Source organism: Ptychodera flava, chromosome 16 (assembly GCF_041260155.1).
Source record: "Ptychodera flava strain L36383 chromosome 16, AS_Pfla_20210202, whole genome shotgun sequence".
In the NCBI taxonomy this organism is placed as follows: domain Eukaryota; kingdom Metazoa; phylum Hemichordata; class Enteropneusta; family Ptychoderidae; genus Ptychodera; species Ptychodera flava.
The window spans coordinates 12,855,352-12,873,775 of record NC_091943.1 but is presented as its reverse complement, the minus strand read 5'-3'; the positions used below and the strand labels follow the sequence as shown (position 1 = coordinate 12,873,775).

The 18,424-nt window shown below is 37.4% G+C and overlaps 1 protein-coding gene across 3 annotated transcripts; it reads left to right on the top strand.

Annotated features, from left to right (window-relative positions):
- The first annotated feature begins 6,745 nt into the window (after positions 1 to 6,745).
- LOC139114032 (serine--tRNA ligase, mitochondrial-like) lies at positions 6,746 to 17,959 on the top strand. 3 transcript variants are annotated; one of them, XM_070675507.1, is made up of 16 exons: positions 6,746 to 7,243; positions 7,982 to 8,083; positions 8,320 to 8,394; positions 8,949 to 9,023; positions 9,563 to 9,675; positions 10,765 to 10,912; positions 11,204 to 11,230; positions 11,974 to 12,040; positions 12,529 to 12,574; positions 13,235 to 13,272; positions 13,742 to 13,788; positions 14,514 to 14,623; positions 15,442 to 15,535; positions 16,484 to 16,597; positions 17,340 to 17,405; positions 17,702 to 17,959. In XM_070675507.1, exons 1-16 carry the CDS (start codon positions 6,917 to 6,919, stop codon positions 17,771 to 17,773), a joined length of 1,521 nt encoding a protein of 506 aa, XP_070531608.1. In that variant the 5' UTR covers positions 6,746 to 6,916; the 3' UTR covers positions 17,774 to 17,959. The 3 variants fall into 3 exon arrangements, with proteins under 3 accessions (XP_070531608.1, XP_070531609.1, XP_070531610.1); XM_070675509.1 differs by having other exon boundaries at positions 6,763 to 6,896; XM_070675508.1 differs by lacking the exon at positions 11,204 to 11,230 and having other exon boundaries at positions 6,750 to 7,243.
- Positions 17,960 to 18,424: the final 465 nt, after the last annotated feature.

Here is an 18,424-nt window from a genome sequence, read left to right as displayed (position 1 = left end):
GGACTATAACCAATATCTTAACATTTTTTTTATAATTGTAAAAAGACCCAACATAGACTTAGGCATTGGATGTTGGCTGTTATTTAATCTTTTAAGTGTTAATGGTGATGCAACAAGCCTTTACATCAGACAGACTGCAACCCCCCTTGTTTACATTTCCATCCACATTGGGAAAACAACATGTTGTGTAATGTTGTGCATGGAGGATCTATCGTGACTGACACCATGTCAAGACGGAAATAATAATCGAATTGAAAGTTTTAAACCCTTGCTGCATAATAGCACCGAGGAAACCTATAATTGTTCTGTTGTATGATCAAGAACATAAATCGGTGTCACCGCCCAAAGTTTGGTGTGAGAGAAACAAAATTTACTGATATTTGAAACTTCAAAATGCGGGAAAAATCAGAGTTACGAAACCAAGACGAAGAAAACTTCATTTTAATCCATATATTCCAAAACGAGCCAACACAAGCAGAAGACAGATTGGAAAAGTCTTTGTATAAAATCTTGAGTGCCCGAACAACTTTTCCCGGGAGACATTCTACTGATTATGCGACCTCCTCATACCGGTGAGCGGTTTTCAGTACATTTCGCAGTCAAGGATACTTGGGGTTGACTTTTGCAAAACTTGGATATGCTTGCAAATAGATCGAGGTGCTAGAATACAAACTGTGACTTTTTTATGCATATCCCGGTGTACTTCTGGTATACGTTTGTAAAAGCACAATTTCTTACTTTGCTCCCAGCATCATGTCGGACAAAAATAAGCATTAGAGTTTAAAAATCTAGTTGAGTTATAAGTAGACTAAATGTGCACGCTTTACTTTTCCGCCAAATTGAGATAGAATCACTTCTTCGTACCTGTAATATGTCAAACTATCGTCAGAGATTTCTGAACAAAATTAACTTCTCTGATGGAAAATTCTAGCGTCAGACATACCTTTGCGTTCATATGTAGTATAAAATTTGGCAGATAAGTGTGTTTTCTGTACACATTAAAGTGTTTATATTTCAAAAGTACCAGGTCAGTAAATGTGCGTGATGGGTCCCGATTTGGACAACGTTCGATACTCGGTGTCACGTGACTCTACTGAAGTGTTTGGAAAGAGTATTATTCATGCAGAATAACTGATTTATTGCATCGGCATATTGCTTTGATCCTATCCAGTACCTTTGCTCAGTTTGTGAAATGGGCGTTTTTTTCCCTTCTGATTCAAAAATCACGGCCCGATAGTGTTCAATTAGTCAAAACGGCTACTCAGTGTGCACTGCTCACTGTTATCGTTGAAATTGGATTTTTGATCCGGAGAACTTTTCGACAGTAACAGCACATCTTGTACACAGTCTGATACATTTTAAAGGCGAATACTCATCTTTCAACATATTTCAAACAGAAAGACGAAAATATATTTGCTTTCTGGAACAAAAATAATTAAAATATTCAAAAAAGTCACAGCAGCTGCTATATTGCTTTTAATATAGCCGAACATCACCCGAGCATCAGCAAGCTATTACGCGGGACTTTCCGATAAGTAGACCGTCTACTTAGCAGCAGTATATCTTATCACTGGTCTGACTAATGAGATCGAGGTCTATAAGTTTGCAAAGTGAATTTTGATAAAACACTGCCCAGGCCCCGCCATTTTTGTTGAAATGTCTTGAACATTAGTAAATCAGCAAGGCCGCATCTTGAGGTAGTATGTGCATCGAAAGTGAAAGACTTAAAAACTTTTGCCCAAACTTTCCTCAAGGAATCTTTCAACATTTCTCTTCCAAGATCAAGAATAAAAATCAGGAGTCACCATGCAATAGACTATATTCCGCTGATTGCGAGATCTCGCGAGACTTTAATACATGCCCGTAGAAACAGGTTTCCAGCGTAGTCATACAAGTCAAACTTTGTATGGAACTAGAAAAAGTGAAGAACTGAGCAAAGATTGCAACTTCATATATTTTATGCTGTGTTTAACGTAATTAGCGACTTGTCCTGTTTTACGCAGTTTGTCCTGTGTTGCGAGAACACGTCCACTGCGAACCACATATTCTCGCGATATCTCGGAATGTCTCGCGCGGTTCGGAACATGGTCAATATGCAAAGTTTGGTATTGGAGAAACAAATCTCCCTAGATTTACCGATCCCTGTGTCATCCCTGTGTTAACTCTATGGAGAAAAAAATAAAATGTTCTATTTCCGAAAAAGACGGTAAAATTTTTTCTTGCATAAAGAGCTTTAAAACGAACAGCCACAAGTGGTAGACCAGTAAAGAATTTGAAAAGTTTGAGAGTCTAAATATGTGACCAGCAGTACATTATCAGAACAACAGACTTCCCGGTATTTTTTTCGCTAGCTATCCCTCGGAGGAAGCCTACGCGGCATCCTTTATACACCACGCACTCAGTGGTGCATCATTCTGTTCATTGTCGACTTGAAATGTGTCTCAACTTCGAGCTTTGGTCGTTTTGTCAACGAATCCTGGCGTACGCATAACGAACTGCCGTGTATCCGCGAAATTTGTTACCTTAATTGTCATAAATGACACACGATGACATATTTACCAACGTGAAGCGACGCGATTCACACGGTATATTTTTATCGCTCCCACCCGCGTTACCGCTGGACAAACTCAAAACGTCCAAGTCGCCACATTATGACCAAATATGACAGTTTTATCTTTGTTTCTCGCCGTTAAACTCTTTTTCCTCTCCAAAATAATCCTGCAGTGCTTACCGCAGTGAATTTGCCACCTCGTTATGAAGGACTGGTTACGCTAGACTGAACAAAATGGTCGTTTTATCAAAATTCCTGCATTAGACGGTCGTAGACCGACACAGAATTAGCATATAGTGTCATCTTTCTGGAATTTGCGTAGGTTTTTGCGACATAAATAACTCAAAATAATTGATACCACATCGAGGACGTACTTAACGAGACGTTTCATTCAAAAGATTAATAACAACAAACAGATCTACAATACATGTACTTGCTAAGAGTTATGGCCATTTCGCTGTGGGGTTCTCCCATAAATTGCTTTGGCGTGCGTTAATTCCCATAGATCATTGCGATGTGTACGTGTGCCGCGTACAGTACGTACTTTTGGATTTATTCTGTTCACGTTGAGAAGCGTTTTCGACATCAGATTTGAAAATTCTTGTCATTTGAGTTAAAATTTCTTCGAACAAAATGTTCATCTATAAGCTCAAAGGTGCTGTTATAGGGACGTTACTTTCTTGCAGCTGGCACTGTTGTGTTTTTATTATTGTTGTCGGAGAAAACAGGTAGTATTTTGAGAGAAAATGTTAAACGGCCTTCAAGTACATCGTATTTTGCACAACATACTGTGTTGTTGTTGTTGACTGACGAGTTCTGTAGCTAGTAGTACAGACGAAAGTTCGATTGGGTTTAGAACGTCATCGAACAGTGCACACCCGGACTGTATAAACCGGTAAAACATCAGGTATTTCGACGTTGTTTTGGGGGAACATAACAAAATAAAAATTATAACTGGAAAATTCATCTTGCATAACAGCAATTTGACGCTGTTATAATGTGTGCCTTCCAGTTATATGAGAACGATTGTACCATCGATAGTGTAAATCTGTCTTTGTTTTCCGGCGATTGTCAGTTGCACATATAATGTCGAAACTTTGACAAAAACATTTCAGTGACATGTCGTCATCTTTAGATCTAACCACACTGAATCAATATAATAAATTGCCCCAGTGCAGGCTGCGATAGCAAACTCGTCACTTGAGGATGGAATAATTCGAGCATGAAAGTTACTCGTAATGAGAAAAACATTTGAAGATTTTGAAAAATTCGGGACTCGCTCACCAAGACTTAAAGAAGAATTGTTTTGAGTAGATTTTAATCCCTTTACTGAAACACTCAATGCTGAGATTACTCTGTCGGCCGTATGTTGGTTCGTTCGTATTCCCCCAAAGTAATTCTGTGGGCGGCACTGTAGTGCTTGTTTGATAACAACCTTTTTTCAGATTTCCAAGAGAGAACAGCTTTGTTATGACGACGAACCGTTCGATAACCACGCACAGCACGTAACTTCGAGACCTTGCAGATTTGTACTGCATTATTCCAATACCTTTTCAGTTCTAGTCACTGATACCCATTCCCTGTAATTTGTTTTAGGCAGTCTTCAAAGAGGCGACAGTATTAGTTACCAAAACTCACAACAGGTTCTTTGTACTTTATTAGTAACGGCAGAATATGGGTCACTTACTCTTACACTTTCCTTAGGTCCAAGGATAGCGCATGTGTGGCAAACGAAAGGAATTGCCTCCGACCGAAAACATCTCCCTGGCCGAAAGTTCAGAAATGCGGAAACCCAAAGATGAGATCATTATTTGAATCATCGCCAAATACGATGAATTGCTGGAATAGGTTGTTGGAATAAAGTTTAAAGGGGCAGTTCTCAATCCCTGGTTCACGCATCAGTGATTGACATTTGCTGTTTATGTGATTTTAGTCTCCTGTTCTCCTTCGACAGTTGTGCACAGTTAGTCAATTTGCTGAGAGATAGAGCTGATGTAAGGTGTTTGAACAACGAACATTTCAAAACAAAGTCTAAATTGTGATTGAGCACAGGCGATATGGCGATATGGCGAGTGTGCGGCGGATAAACTGATCTTATGGGCATCGTTAATAGTAAATGCATTGCATGAAATGTATAGTATATGTGAATCTTGGCGGAAGAAAGCGTTGTCGGCTTGTAGCATTGCCATAGTTGCCAAATGAAAATGTCCGCTTTACTTGAAATACAGTCACGCAAAACCGAACCGCATACCCTTCCCTGAACTCTGTAGTGAATTCCAATTTCGCCTGAAACTTGCTAGGTTGATGTTTCCTTAAAACTTTCCCTTTTCAAGCCGACTTGCTCATTTTTAGCTTGCATAGCCAGCTTTGGAGCAAACATCCGCAGAGAGAGAGAGAGAGAGAGAGAGAGAGAGAGAGAGAGAGAGAGAGAGAGAGAGAGAGAGAGAGAGGGGGAGAGAGAGAGATGAGAGAGAGAGAGAGAGAGGGGGGGGCGAGGGAGGGAGGGGCTTATATTGTTCGATATCAATGGAATACAGTTATAGTATCACAGTTACAGAGTCTGTTCATTAAATCGTCTATCGGCCAATTTGTCAACTCAGGTATTTTCATCTGAATTTAAGGTTTGCAATTGTTTTACACTTACCACGATAAAGAGGATCCTCGCATACCGAATTACGCAGATATCGCCGACGTGGTATTTTTTATCTAATTCTAAATAACGATTCAGGACGCAGTGGGTAGTAATTCATACTCACACTCAACCTAACCAAACCAAAACACATCCCCACAAGTCGAAATATGGTGCCCTTAGATGGTAACCGTTGCCGCAAAAATAATGAGGATAAGTTTCGACACAGCAAGATACACGCGTCTTACTTTAGCTGAAAAAGAAGAGCACTTCGATTGTTTTTTGTCTCGAACAATCCTTGCTTCGTATCGGCCCGTCTCTCTGGGCCCTTCTGACTCACAAAACATTTCACAAAACATTTCACCGCAACGTGTGACGATGTCTGTACTAGCCAGAAAGACTTAGAAAATTACAAACCTCTTGGTGCGCAGTGTATGAAATTCATGGTAAATGTCAATCACACGTTCGGACTGGTAACTTTGAAAAGTTTTTCTTCCCGCGCAAACTAGTAACTTTCCTGATAAATTGACTCGCGTTCTGATTTCAGCACATCGAAAATCAGCATATGTTTCTGGCCGCCCACCGAGCAACTCAGGTAACTCTAAAATTTCATCTATCCGGGCACACCTCAGCCTAAGGCAAGCGCGATCTTCGGCCTCGTAGTTATTCTCGCCGCACAACTCTTGAAATTTGCAAGTCACCCGCGATTTTAAAAAATGTGATAATTTTAGGGATGATTGCATACGATAATAGTCTCTAAAATAATGGTAACTTTAGATGTCGCCCTTATTACTGTACTCATACCAGACGATGGGTTTCGATGTGTAAAGAGAGCGAACCTGAGCGAACATATAATACGCCCGTCAAAATTACGAGATTGGAAATTTAAGATTAAGCAGAAGTACTAAGCGTGACTTGAGCGTAGGGTTGATTCCCTTCCCTTAAACAGTTTTGGTAGAGAAAAATGAGCTTTCTTGATTTTCTCTGCCTGTGGACTCCACATCATTTGGGGGAAAGTTATTATTCAATGAAAAGATGAAGTCGGTAATCGCAGATTTTATCTTAAAGCACACACCTTGTATTGTGTCACTCATATGAGTTTCAGACTCAGTGTCAGTCATTTGAGAAATTGTGAGAAATTCATTCCTAACTATCTTTTAAAGAAGTTTATCAGGACCTAACTTATTTTGGAGAGTTTTTACTAATTTATAGAAACTTTTAACATCCGACAAGATAAGTGTTTGTATTTCCGATGAAACATGACAGCGATTTCTAACGTCATGATCAATTTGATGGGATCTCTGCCAAATCAAATCTTGCCAGCGCTCACCTAATGTCTTTATTAGACCTGATATGTCGTAGTTATAAAATCACGAATCAAATCAAACACGGTTGAAACCGCATAAATGAAGAATACGACTCGCATACGCACAGTGTCTCAGCGTGAGTAGCCCGGCATACATGTATAGCTGATGTTGTGAGTCGTCTGCCGTGTGAAAGGACATCAGGTAGTGCGCCCTCTATCAATGAATTAAAATAGTCACTGAGTTAGGGAGCTCAATATCAACTAAACCGGAAGTAGACGACGACAACATGAAGTCAGGCAAATGCGACCTGCCTTATTTAGAAGCTTGCAAACGTAACAAATAACAATAACAGTATATTAACTACCCAGCAGGTAATAAGGGCCTACCAGGAGGTTCAGCGATCGAAAAGGTAACTCTACACAATGCGAAATGCTGTCGATCAGAGGACTAACAGTTGCCAGTCGATACTGTCGATTTGCGGTGTCGACGAGGGTACATGCTGTTGCAACGCTCGATTTGGACCTTGATTTCCAGCAGAGAAATTCGAAAGTCGGTGTTGTGGACTCACCGACGCCGTACACAGTGTGCAGGCAGCACCGGCGACTAATGTCAACCCTCTACACTGCCTTTGGCGACGGAGAAAAAGTGCCGTTCCTCAGCCGACCGGACGTGGACGTAGAATATATCATGCAGAATATTGATAGGATGAAGGCCAACGTAACGGCAAGGAATATGAAGTTTGATTTTGAAAACCTGGTAAAGTCACGATCGTGCGTTTCGTTTTAATCCCCAGGAGAAGGTGACGAGTATCAGATTTATTTCGTGGTTTGACTATGGACAGTAAAGTCTATGGTTTGACCATGGTCTCGCTTGTAGTCTTTTACCTCCATGCTAAGTTTGGCGGTAGCAGGCTAAGGATGTAGCATGGATGTAGGTACTACTAGTGAGACAGGTATTGGTAAAGTATCAGAACTATATTTCACAAGAGGTAGTTTGTCTTTTAGACTAAAGATGTGAACGAACTTATGGAAGGATAAAAGGAATGCCACGATGAGTGCTGTATTTTGTACATTCCATGACAAAGTGAAATTCATGCTCACCAGAGGATTTACAATATTTGCAAAACCTTCCATTTGCAGGGGTTATTTGGAATTGACCTTCTACCTGATTCTACCTGTAAGGCGTGATCAAATATTCTAAGCTTTGTCAGCCATTTCCGATAATTAAATTTTTAATATCTAACAAGTAATTTTCAAATGCAAAATCAATCTTAAAAAATAGTCTGTACGGGGTTCTCAATTTATTAATTTGTATTCTGCATTTCATTTATAAGTAAGACTTGTAATTGTATGATCACCTCTTTTATATTTGCATAAAAACAACTGAAAATAATAAGATTCACCATCCTAAGATCTGCTTCAAGACTGCAGGTAGTACTGATAATCATCTACAAGACACAGTTCTTCCAAACAGGCATACTTTCATTTCTTGCAGTCACAAGTATGGAAAAGGGTCCAAGAGTTAAAGGTCAAAGTTGAAAGTTTAGAATCTGAGAAGCAGAGGATGAACAGACTTGCCAAAGAAATCAATATAAAGGTCAGCAACTAACAATGTACTGTATATGAGTAAAACCTGAACTCTGTGTGTGTGTGCAAGTGATATAATATATTAGGCTGAACTCCCTTTATAATTTGGATGTAAAATTATATAACTTGATATGGGTGCTGGTCATCCCATGTCATAAATTCCCATGTGATAACTCTCACCGTTAAACCAGACTTAATCCTGATCGCAAGTCACCACTCTGTTGTTGCGGCATGTTTCTGTTACAGAAAGGTTCAGAAGAGGAAAAACAGAAGATCAGAAGACAAAGTAAGGAACTTCGGCAAGAGCTTAAGGAAGTAAATGTGAGTAAAAATTGCAATGTTTTTATGTTTGCACTGTCTTTAGCAATCACAAATAAAGCATGTCTCCTTCAATTTGACCAACCTTGTTCAGACCTTTTCCTTAAGCTTAAAATATGTGTGCATTTATCAAATTTTGCCATTTTGCTTTGGTCAGATGTATGAAAATAAAAAAATTCTTAGCCTGTCTGTGTTTCAGAGGCATTTCAGTCTTATCATGCCTAGCCGACTCTATATAGCGCCCAGAACCCTTTTCATCCACAGCAGCATGAACATGTCTTCAAATCCATTCAAAACTTGAGAAAGACAAGTTTTCAATGTCTTCCAGGAGAATTGGCACTCATCAGTAAATCTCAAATAGATTCCTGTCACAACCATTAGCTAAGCAATTGAATACTGCTAAGTCCAACTTGATGCTCATGAAAGTTACTGTGTGGTGTGTTTAGTTTCTCACGTGTTATTCCTTCAATTTTCTCTTACAGTGGATCTGTGTAAAATGTCTGTAGTCTGTAATTCTGAACTTTTAAAAGCCACTTTTCAAAAATCTTCCATTGCAGACGATCTTCTCCAGAGCATCAGAAGATTTATTCACCATTGTTTTAAAACTTCCAAACTTTACCCATGCAGACACGGTGAGTATTTCTGAATGACCAAAGGGTATGAATTGTAAACAGACTGAGCTGTATGACACCAAGACTCTCTCACTGACCCCTTGTTCATTACACAACTTCTGATCTGTTCCCTATACTGCTGTACCCTAAATGGTCTTGCAAGGCTGCCCTAACCAAACTTGTATCAGCCTCCAATGCTATGCTAAGTTCAAAATCAGGGCAGGCAAAGGCCACACGCAGAAACCAATTGATAAGCAGATAATTAATATGCAAACAAAAAATAAACAAACAAATAAACAAAGGAATACCGGTAAAATAGATATCTGTCCTTGTTTCTGTATCAATGTGGTTTTTCCACTTAGGGGATGAAAATATCCATGGAGCAAAGCATAGGTGAATGAGATGCAATACTCGACCAAACCAGTCAGTAATTGATTTAAGAGCAACCAAAAATGAAAGAATAAATGAGGTGGTAATAAAAATAAATTGATGGTACTGTCATTCTTGTTTTAAGACTTGATTCATATGTCTGATATGGAGCATCTCCTTGAATCACACAGCCAATGGGGTCAGAGGTCATAGTCGTGTACTCACACGGAGAGAAAGAAGCGTTTCAACCCTGGATGAGGAGTCATGTTGAAATTGGGAAACAAAAAGATCTGCTGTCTCTAGGGTAAGTTACTTTATGACAAAAATTATACTCAATGTATAAAAAAAGAACTTGATCTCTGAGAAACAGAACAATAAGTTAAATGTGTGAAAATGAGTGAGGCTGACATACCCTGACAGAGAGGGCAATATCAATTCATATTTGGTTGTCTGTGCAAATATTTATGTTAAGGGATGTAACTGTAGTTTTTGATGATTTTTTCATTATTTTTACTTTTCATGTCAATCGCAAATTCTTGGTCTACTCCCAATAGCATGTTGAAACAGCTACTATTTAGCTTGCACAGTGACATATGTAAAGTGCACTGTTACTGTTTACATTTGAATTCTAGTCCAGACTATCACAGGGAGTGTGTACCTTCTAAGCCAAGCTGATACACCTCTCCCTCATGAAATGTTTATCTCATAACTCATTAAAGTTTATATTTAAACTTGGTGGTATATGGCTTGTGTGAAGACATTTCTAAAAAGACTAACTTGACTCCAAGAGTTTGTGAGTCAGAACTCACATCACACAGACCTACATGTTCGTTGTAACCAATGATAGTGTCACAATAATATGCTGATGTGTATTTTCACTGATAGATAGGGCTGTATGCCAATGACATTATTGTCCTGTCATTGATATCAAATGAATATTTGACCACAAATTCAATGTTTGGAAATTATGCATGCAAAAATGACAAAAATAACTTTATAAGTGACTTTCAGGTGAATGTTACAATGAACACTAGAAAAGACATATAAACGGCTTAGACTTTAAGCTGCAACAACAGCCACAAATGTAACATTGGCAAAATTTGCCAGAATTTCCATTAGTGTCTGACGTCGTACATGTGCAGCTACATTTAGTATTAGCATAACCAGACACCATTCGGAATTGAAAACTCTGCTCGGGTGTACAATAATGGATTTGAATATTTACTGTGACAAATGCTTATGAGGTACTCAATGTTGATCGTAAGGTGTTTTATGAAATATCATAATGAAAAGAAGACTTTTTAGTATGCAAAACAACCTGTTATTATCAAAATCATATTGAGGGCTTGAGTGACAAATTTGTCTCTGATAATTATTTTTCATTACTTGCCAGACATGATAATGTCCACCGAGGAGCATGCTATTTTAAAAATGAAGTCACATTGCTTGAGCAAGCTGTGTTGTCATGGATATCAGAGAGTTTACACAAACATGGACTTCTACAAATGTCATGTCCGGATATGTTCAGAGACCTAATAGTGGTAAGTCCCTCAGCATTTCCCTTTTAAATGTGATGTCGTAATTAATCTTATTTGTGTGAGCGAGAGAGAGAGAGAGAGAGAGAGAGAGAGAGAGAGAGAGGTGTTTTGCTAGTCTTAAAGTGGAACAGTCTGTGTGATGTAGGCCAGTTTGTCATCTGTAGCACATACATATGCATGTAGTTTCCATTTTCCAAGACTGACATACCATAAATGCTTTCTATGTGTGACTCGAAACAGATGTTTTCACCACTTTGAACTAACTACATTTCATCATACTTGTTTTTTTTGCAGGAAGGCTGTGCACAGAATATGGAGGAGGTAACTTTTGTCATATGAACAAATGTCTGATTTTTCCCCATCTTTAGCTGTTCTAGCTGAGTACAATGTATCACAGACAGCGTTGAATTCTTCCTTTCCTGAGTGACATGGGCAAAGTGAAGATTTGCCAACTATTCATTGAATTTGATTGTCAGTCATGATATTGGTAACTGAATGTTTCAAGCTTGAGTGACAAGGCAATACTTTTTACTTCTTTTTGGACACCAAAACAGATATGAACACAGTTAAATCAGCACAAATAGGACAGTATAATTACCAAAAATAATAACTAAAAGTAGTAGTAAAATAGTAGTAATTAAAAGAAAAGAAGGAAAACAAAGAAACAGACAAAAAAAATTACTTCTACAAAAAAGCAACATTTACCAGGAGAACAAAGTGCACTAATAAGTGTAAACTCAAACAAAAAATCATTGTGAAATCTAAGCATATACATTAAAAGTGAATTTGAACCATTTTACATATCCCTTGATTTGTAGGAAGGCTTTATTTGCTGGTGTTACTGCCTAGGACTTTTCAATCTATACATGTAAACTGTCTGTGGTCGAAGTTGGACCAAATTGCAATATGATATCAGTTTAGATTAATATGAAAATAACACACCATGGGATTTACTTTCAACATAATGAAAGGACAATATTAATTTTAACCTTTTCAAATTTATCGTAATGAATGTTCTTATTGTGATATTAGAATAAATATTTACATCATCCCACCTCATACAGGTTTATTCTGTGATTGGTAGTGATGGAATATTGTATTTGAAAGGTTCGTCGATAATGTCGTTTGCAGGTAAGAAAACAGGAGGTGTTTAATAGGTAGTGCATGAGGGCGCTGTATATAAACCATATCGTCTGACCGCATTGTACATGTAAATCATGGATATAATGATCGTCCATCCGGGCTATGAACGTTTCCAAAGCCAGCTTACGCAGTGCCAACGCACCGATTGTATTGACTGCAATTTCTGTAACTGATCCGTTCATGTGACAATAGTGATTGTGGAACGTTTCTACTCAGGTAGACTAGCAAAAATTTGTACATTTATCTCAACGAGACTAAGAATACTGCAAATATTTTGTTTGCCTGAAGACCCATACTCCATTCCTACGGGGGCGCTCTCATCAGATCAGAGGGTTGAGTGTGTTGTGATGACCAGTGCTCTCATTTGTTTTCTGTTAACATTTGGATGTTGAAAGCATGTATCTGCTTAACATCTTGAAATGCTACATCACTGGCAATTCAAAACATATACTCTACTTTCATTTTCCGTTCCCTAGCTTATTACACAATGATGGTGCTTGAAAATGACAACCTACCTGATAAGTAAGTCCATAAACATACCTTTCATTCGAAACATATATTTTGAAAGCAATGGCCTTCTTACCGCTGTGTCTCAGGGTATTTCTGATACAGCAAATAGCCTTTTCTGGACTTAACTTCCTGTACATGGTTTGCCATGATGTCAGTCAAGATTTTAACCAAATGTCAGATTCTTACTAACTTCTGTACACTCTGACACAAACCATGTGAGTGCAATTAGAAGATTATTTCTGTAGAATTTGGTCAATAAATGTCTTTTTTACACACATCAAACAAAATAGAATGTAAAAGTAATGATAAATTGGACTTAACATGATTCACTTTAAAGGAAAGTTCAGATTATGGGAGACTTTGAGGAATGTATTTTAAGTGCATATTCAGGTATGTCAAGAATTCGAAACTACGCCAATGCAGCAAAGTCAGTAAAATAAAATATTATTGAAAAGAGCTTCATCTGCACCCAAGGTGTTTTTGTTTGAGTGACTTTCATTTTTCAATTTCTGGTCATAATTGATCACACTATTTTGATGTTCCATCATTACAGTGAGTTTATGATCACAATATCTTATTCACCTTTGATCACTCTTGAACCCAGGTAATCATCCTTTCTTTTGACTTTCAAATTGAAAAGTACGGAATATAGCATTTCGTTTTCTTTACCAGGTGTTTTTCCATCGGTAGGAACTACAATCCTAAATACGGTAAGTGATTTCACAACTGTATTGAAGATATATCAATTTTAAATTTCGTTCTGCCATATAGAGCTTTGGGAAACCTAGAGATGACTTTCACCATACTAAGCATCAAAACCTGATTTCTGTATTTGAAGGCCAGTATCCATGGCAAAACACTGTCAGAGAATGCTGGGTAAATACCAAACATTGTCACAGGACATCCGTATCAACCGCCAACAGAACATGAAACTATTCTGTTTTCAACGAAACCATTGAAAACGAAGGACATTAGGTTTACAACAAAGGCCACGAAACACATCATGTATGTTGCATTCACTGTCAATATCTTGCTGAAAAAGCGATTTGTTACATATTGTTACAGTTTTATTGCATTTGCACAGCTATCAAATGTTGAATTTTAGAATGAATCTGAAGTGGAGGTAGTATACTTAGAACGCCCTCTTGTAGTATACTTACAATGCCCTCTTGTTTTCAGAAACTGACAACTTGACAAGTCTGTGCGTCATGCAACAATCAACTATGGTAAATAAAACATTGAGAAGTGCCTTTGGCTTTTCAATTATTTTATCAAAATCTTAATTATCCCCGATTGTACTTGTGTATGTTCTTAACTGTTTGCCGTGGCGGTGGTTGTGAGGCTCCAAAGATGATCAAGAAGTGCAAATCAAACTCAAGGCATTTGACCCAAACCCCCCCTTACAAAAGTTTTGAAGTGCGTATACTTTGCCTAAATTTTTGACAGATTTTTGATTTGAAAGAAACAGAATTTCTTTGATGCTTCACTAGCTTCAAAATTTTGGTGTATTTTCTCATATTTTTATTATTTACGTAAAATACGGCTTTTGTGCTTCCGCCATAAATCGGAAAGAAATGCTTAGTGATCAGTTAGTCAACACAGCCTGTATGTGTCAAAGGTTAAAGGTCATTGTTGGAAACTTAACAATGGCTCAGATAAGAATTCACTCAACGTTAACTTGTCAGCAAGGCTGATGCTTTGTATTTTAACAAACTTTCAGGAGAAGAATAAGAAACCAGACTTGTTTTTTTATCCACAAAATAAAAGAAACTTTCTCAAACATTATGGCTTTAGCTCCTTTCAGGCACACTGTATGTGTTTCTGGTTGTCTAAATATGATAGACAAGATCTAATGTACTGGTAGCTTGGCATAATGTTTGAAATGGAATTTTATCATGTGGAATGCTTCAAATTTTTGTTTTTATTAATGTTGTGTAAATTTTTGTTTCAGGTCCATGTGTGTGGCTTGACAAGGAACTCTGACATTGAGAGTGACCAAGTGTTTCAGGAGTTCATTGAAATTCTCCGTAGTCTGTTTTCTCAACTCACAATACACTTTAGGTGAGTGAATTGTTTTGTATGCATAGCTCGTTTTACATTGGGAAGATATTCAGAATCTAAAACTTTTACAATACCCTTTGGTCGACCATTTATGGGGTTTGTTTTGGAGCTGATGTAGTGAGGAAAGTTTCGTGAAAATTGAAACTAAAGTCTTACCTCATTTAGTTAACACAGGGATGGTGGCCATTTTGAATTAGAAGTGTTGGTGACTTTTGGGTAACATGTTTCTCCAGTACTAAAATTTACATTGTGACTTCCGATAACTATTCTTGATTTTGAAATAGAATGATAGAAAGTTACCATGAGGAAAGTTTAAGCAGAAGGCTTTCAATTTTGAGTGCATACTACCTTAAAAGAGCAGTGTTTGGTGTTTTTAATATTGTAAACTGTTTTCATAAAATCTATAAGGGTTAGGGGTTTGAGGTCAAACATGATGAGTTTTGATCACCATGTGCATATTTTAATAATCCGAAGTTACAAAGCACTACTGAAGTGTTATTGTGAGAGAAGATGTTTTCTCATCTAATCTGTCAGCACATTTTATAGCCTCTTCACCGGCAATTCACTATAATCAGGTCCACGTGACCATCATCATCAATAATAGGTTATGGCCAAACCATGGTAATGAAAGGTGTGAAAATTACTGACAAATACAACTTTCTGCTCAAATAATACACAATTGAGGGAATAACTGCCAAAAGAAAACTTTCGGTCTTAAAAAATGTATGCATTTGACATGGACGCAGCTATCTTTCATTCTGTCATTACTGACCATAGATACAGCCATATTGAAACGTCCTTTATTTGACTGTTACTAGGATGGTTAACCTACCAAGCTGTAAGCTCTCACCAGCTATGTCTAGGAAATCGTCGTTACAGATTTGGTTACCATCAGAAAAACAGTATGTAGAGGTGAGAACGTGTTCCAGTTTGTTGTTATTGTTTTTAAGTCCATGTAAACCATTTACAAGGGGCACTGAAGTAGGCGTTGATTAGCATTCAGCTCGGTTAGATAGTTTGTTAGTTCTTCTCTCTTGGTTAGAAGGATTTTATGTAGCTCACTGAAGGATATCAAAACTAAAGTCATTCTGCATAAAACCTAACAGGTTTCATCATCAGTATTACTTATCACCATGTTTACATTGATCAAACTGCCAAAATTATAGATTATGCACATATATATATCTGTGTATATGAACTTGTGAGTGATTAATCTTTACATGAGTAATAGACAATAGTATAGTATAGTAAAGTTCTATATCTTAGGTGAACAAGTCTACTGGCACAAGCAAATGAGCTTCAAGTATTAGTTTCTGTTTTATATTCTAGACCAAAGCTCAAGTGTATCATTTAACCAGAAGCTGAAATGTTGACTTGTGGGTTATGTGGGGCTTGTTTAGGCCAAAGTAATTAAATTCTTTGTTTTGCGTCCACTCTAAATGGGAAAAGGTACGCGTCTAAGCGGCTGAAAAACACACACAAGAAAATTAACACAATGTAAGTTGATTGCAGCAAATAAAAAATTGTAACAAAATTTTAGTTCAGAAAAGCTAAGCGGTCATGTCCTAAAATTTCCTATTCAAATACATTGTGTGTGTTTTTCATGAAAACCTTAAAAACCTACGCGGGTGGGGACGCAAAACAAAGAATTTAATTACTTTGGCCTTGTTTATCTTTATTTTAGACTACTAGTCAGTGGACTCTTGGACCAGAATGTGATTTGCTCATCCCTGTATAATACTAATGTGCATGCTTGTAAAAAAGCTTTTGTTTTTGATAATTTTGAAATCAAAAGTATCAAGAATAACACTTCATGAAAAGTGAAATTACCCAGAGCTTTGTTTTTTAAACATATCACAGGTAGCATCAGTCGAGCATTACACAGATTTCATCAGCAGACGACTGAAAATCCAACACCCTACAAGTATGAGAGAGCAAGCAGTCAAGAGCAGAAACAGAAGCTACTGTCAAATTGTGAGTTACTGAAACCTGTTCACCCCCAATTCCCTGTAAACCGGTCCACAGTTGCTGTTGATAACAATGAGTTTGGGCCAAACCATTGTGGTTAAAAGGGTTAAAGCTCTGTAAGCGGAAATTTTTGATGTATCTTCCAAAATGTTTGTTATTTGTAAAATGCAATATCTGGTGCTTGTTCTACTCCCAAATCATGTCCAAATAGCTGGTATTCAACTTATCAGCCTGTGTGTTGTGAAATCCCCGACGTTAGAGCTGACAAATGTATTTATCTCTAGACAGGAATTCATTTTGTCAAGTGTAGCGTTGCATACGGTGTCAGGTTGGAGTAAATAATAAATGGCAGTGCCTTGGTATTAAATCTTGTCATCAGCCCTACACTGTGTTGGTTCAAAGTAACTTAAATTGAGAAGGTACTGTAGCATGAGAAAGGAGTGACTGAATGTTGATGCACACAGTTGTTATAAAAAGTGTTTCATGTAGATGTACAATTTACAAAGACAGTACACACTAGTTTTGTTCCTCGTCACAACTCTGAACCTTACTCAGTTGGAGGTGAAAATTAACAATAGTCAGCATTGTCATGTAAAAACAAAAGTCACTTAATAGTGAACACAAGAGGGCCAATATGCTTACATCAAACATGCTGGTATAAGACTAAATCTTTAGGTCACAACATAGGAGAGTACTGCAACAGTGTGTTAATATAAATAATATAAGTAACTGTCTCACATCTTTACAGGTGTTTGGCACTGCCATCAATGTCCCAGCATTCATTGCTGCCATACTGGAACAATATCAGCAACAGGTACATAGTGTTTGTTTGAAATCATATTGAAATCTCTTCCTTGTTAAAAAACCATCCTGCTACCACTTCTTGTACTGATAGGTAGGCATTTGAAATATTGTATAATATGTTTTAATATTTGATAATTTGGATTGATCAGTAGTTTGAAGGTATGGCAAGTGGTTTAAAATACAGGTACATATAACCTGACTCAGTAGAAGATGCAAAAAGGATATAGAATATCATTTTTGTGCCAGAACACAGTTCAAGTTCAATTCATTGGACAACAATCTTTATCTTTGTTTTTTTTCTGACAGGATGGTTCCATTCTCATACCTCCACCACTGGTAGAGTTTATGTACAACCACCCTGTCATTGCAGAGAGCTGACACATCAATATCAAAGTATACACTGCAATTCACAAAAGCTGCTTTGTGATTGATACTTATGAGAGAAGTCGTCACCACACTTTGTCTGATTTATGTCGTGAAATTGTATGATCTCACTGCTTGCTGCTTTCATTTGAGTTGTAAAACATTTTAAAACAAGTAAAAATAAAAGACTAAAAACAAAAATGTTAGCTTTGTAATTATTCTTGGCTTCCCCAGCTTCCTGTATTTATAACTTTCACCACCAGTGATTTGATACACCTCGGTAGTTTCAATCCATTTACCCCATTCCATGTTGACAGGTCCACAATCAAGAATAGTATGGATGGATTTGGACTAAACCATGGTGGTGAAATGGTTAAAGAGAGTGGATATAGGGATATACAGCAAAAGGACTGAAAGTATATTCAACTTTGCCAGCTGTTTTAATTTCATTTTCTTATTTTTTGGTAATAATCAGTAACATTATTCTTAGTTTCAAGGACAAAGTTAGCTATTATGGTAGCTGGGTAATTTGCGGATCTTCTTCCTGATTATGTATGCAGTTGCTGTCAAGGGAACATCAGCTTAAACATTATTGCCTGCACATTCAAAATAAACTGACTGAGGATTGTACAGTAAGAAAAACTTCGATATCTGCTGAAATTTATT

Bases quoted from the DNA above. Each gene is read 5' to 3' on its own strand.
- LOC139114032 (XM_070675507.1), top strand. From the start codon at position 6,917: ATGCTGTCGATCAGAGGACTAACAGTTGCCAGTCGATACTGTCGATTT. The intron at 9,676-10,764 runs GTAAGTTACTTT...ATTACTTGCCAG, and splicing joins AAAGATCTGCTGTCTCTAGG to ACATGATAATGTCCACCGAG. The intron at 12,575-13,234 runs GTAAGTCCATAA...TTTCTTTACCAG, and splicing joins AATGACAACCTACCTGATAA to GTGTTTTTCCATCGGTAGGA.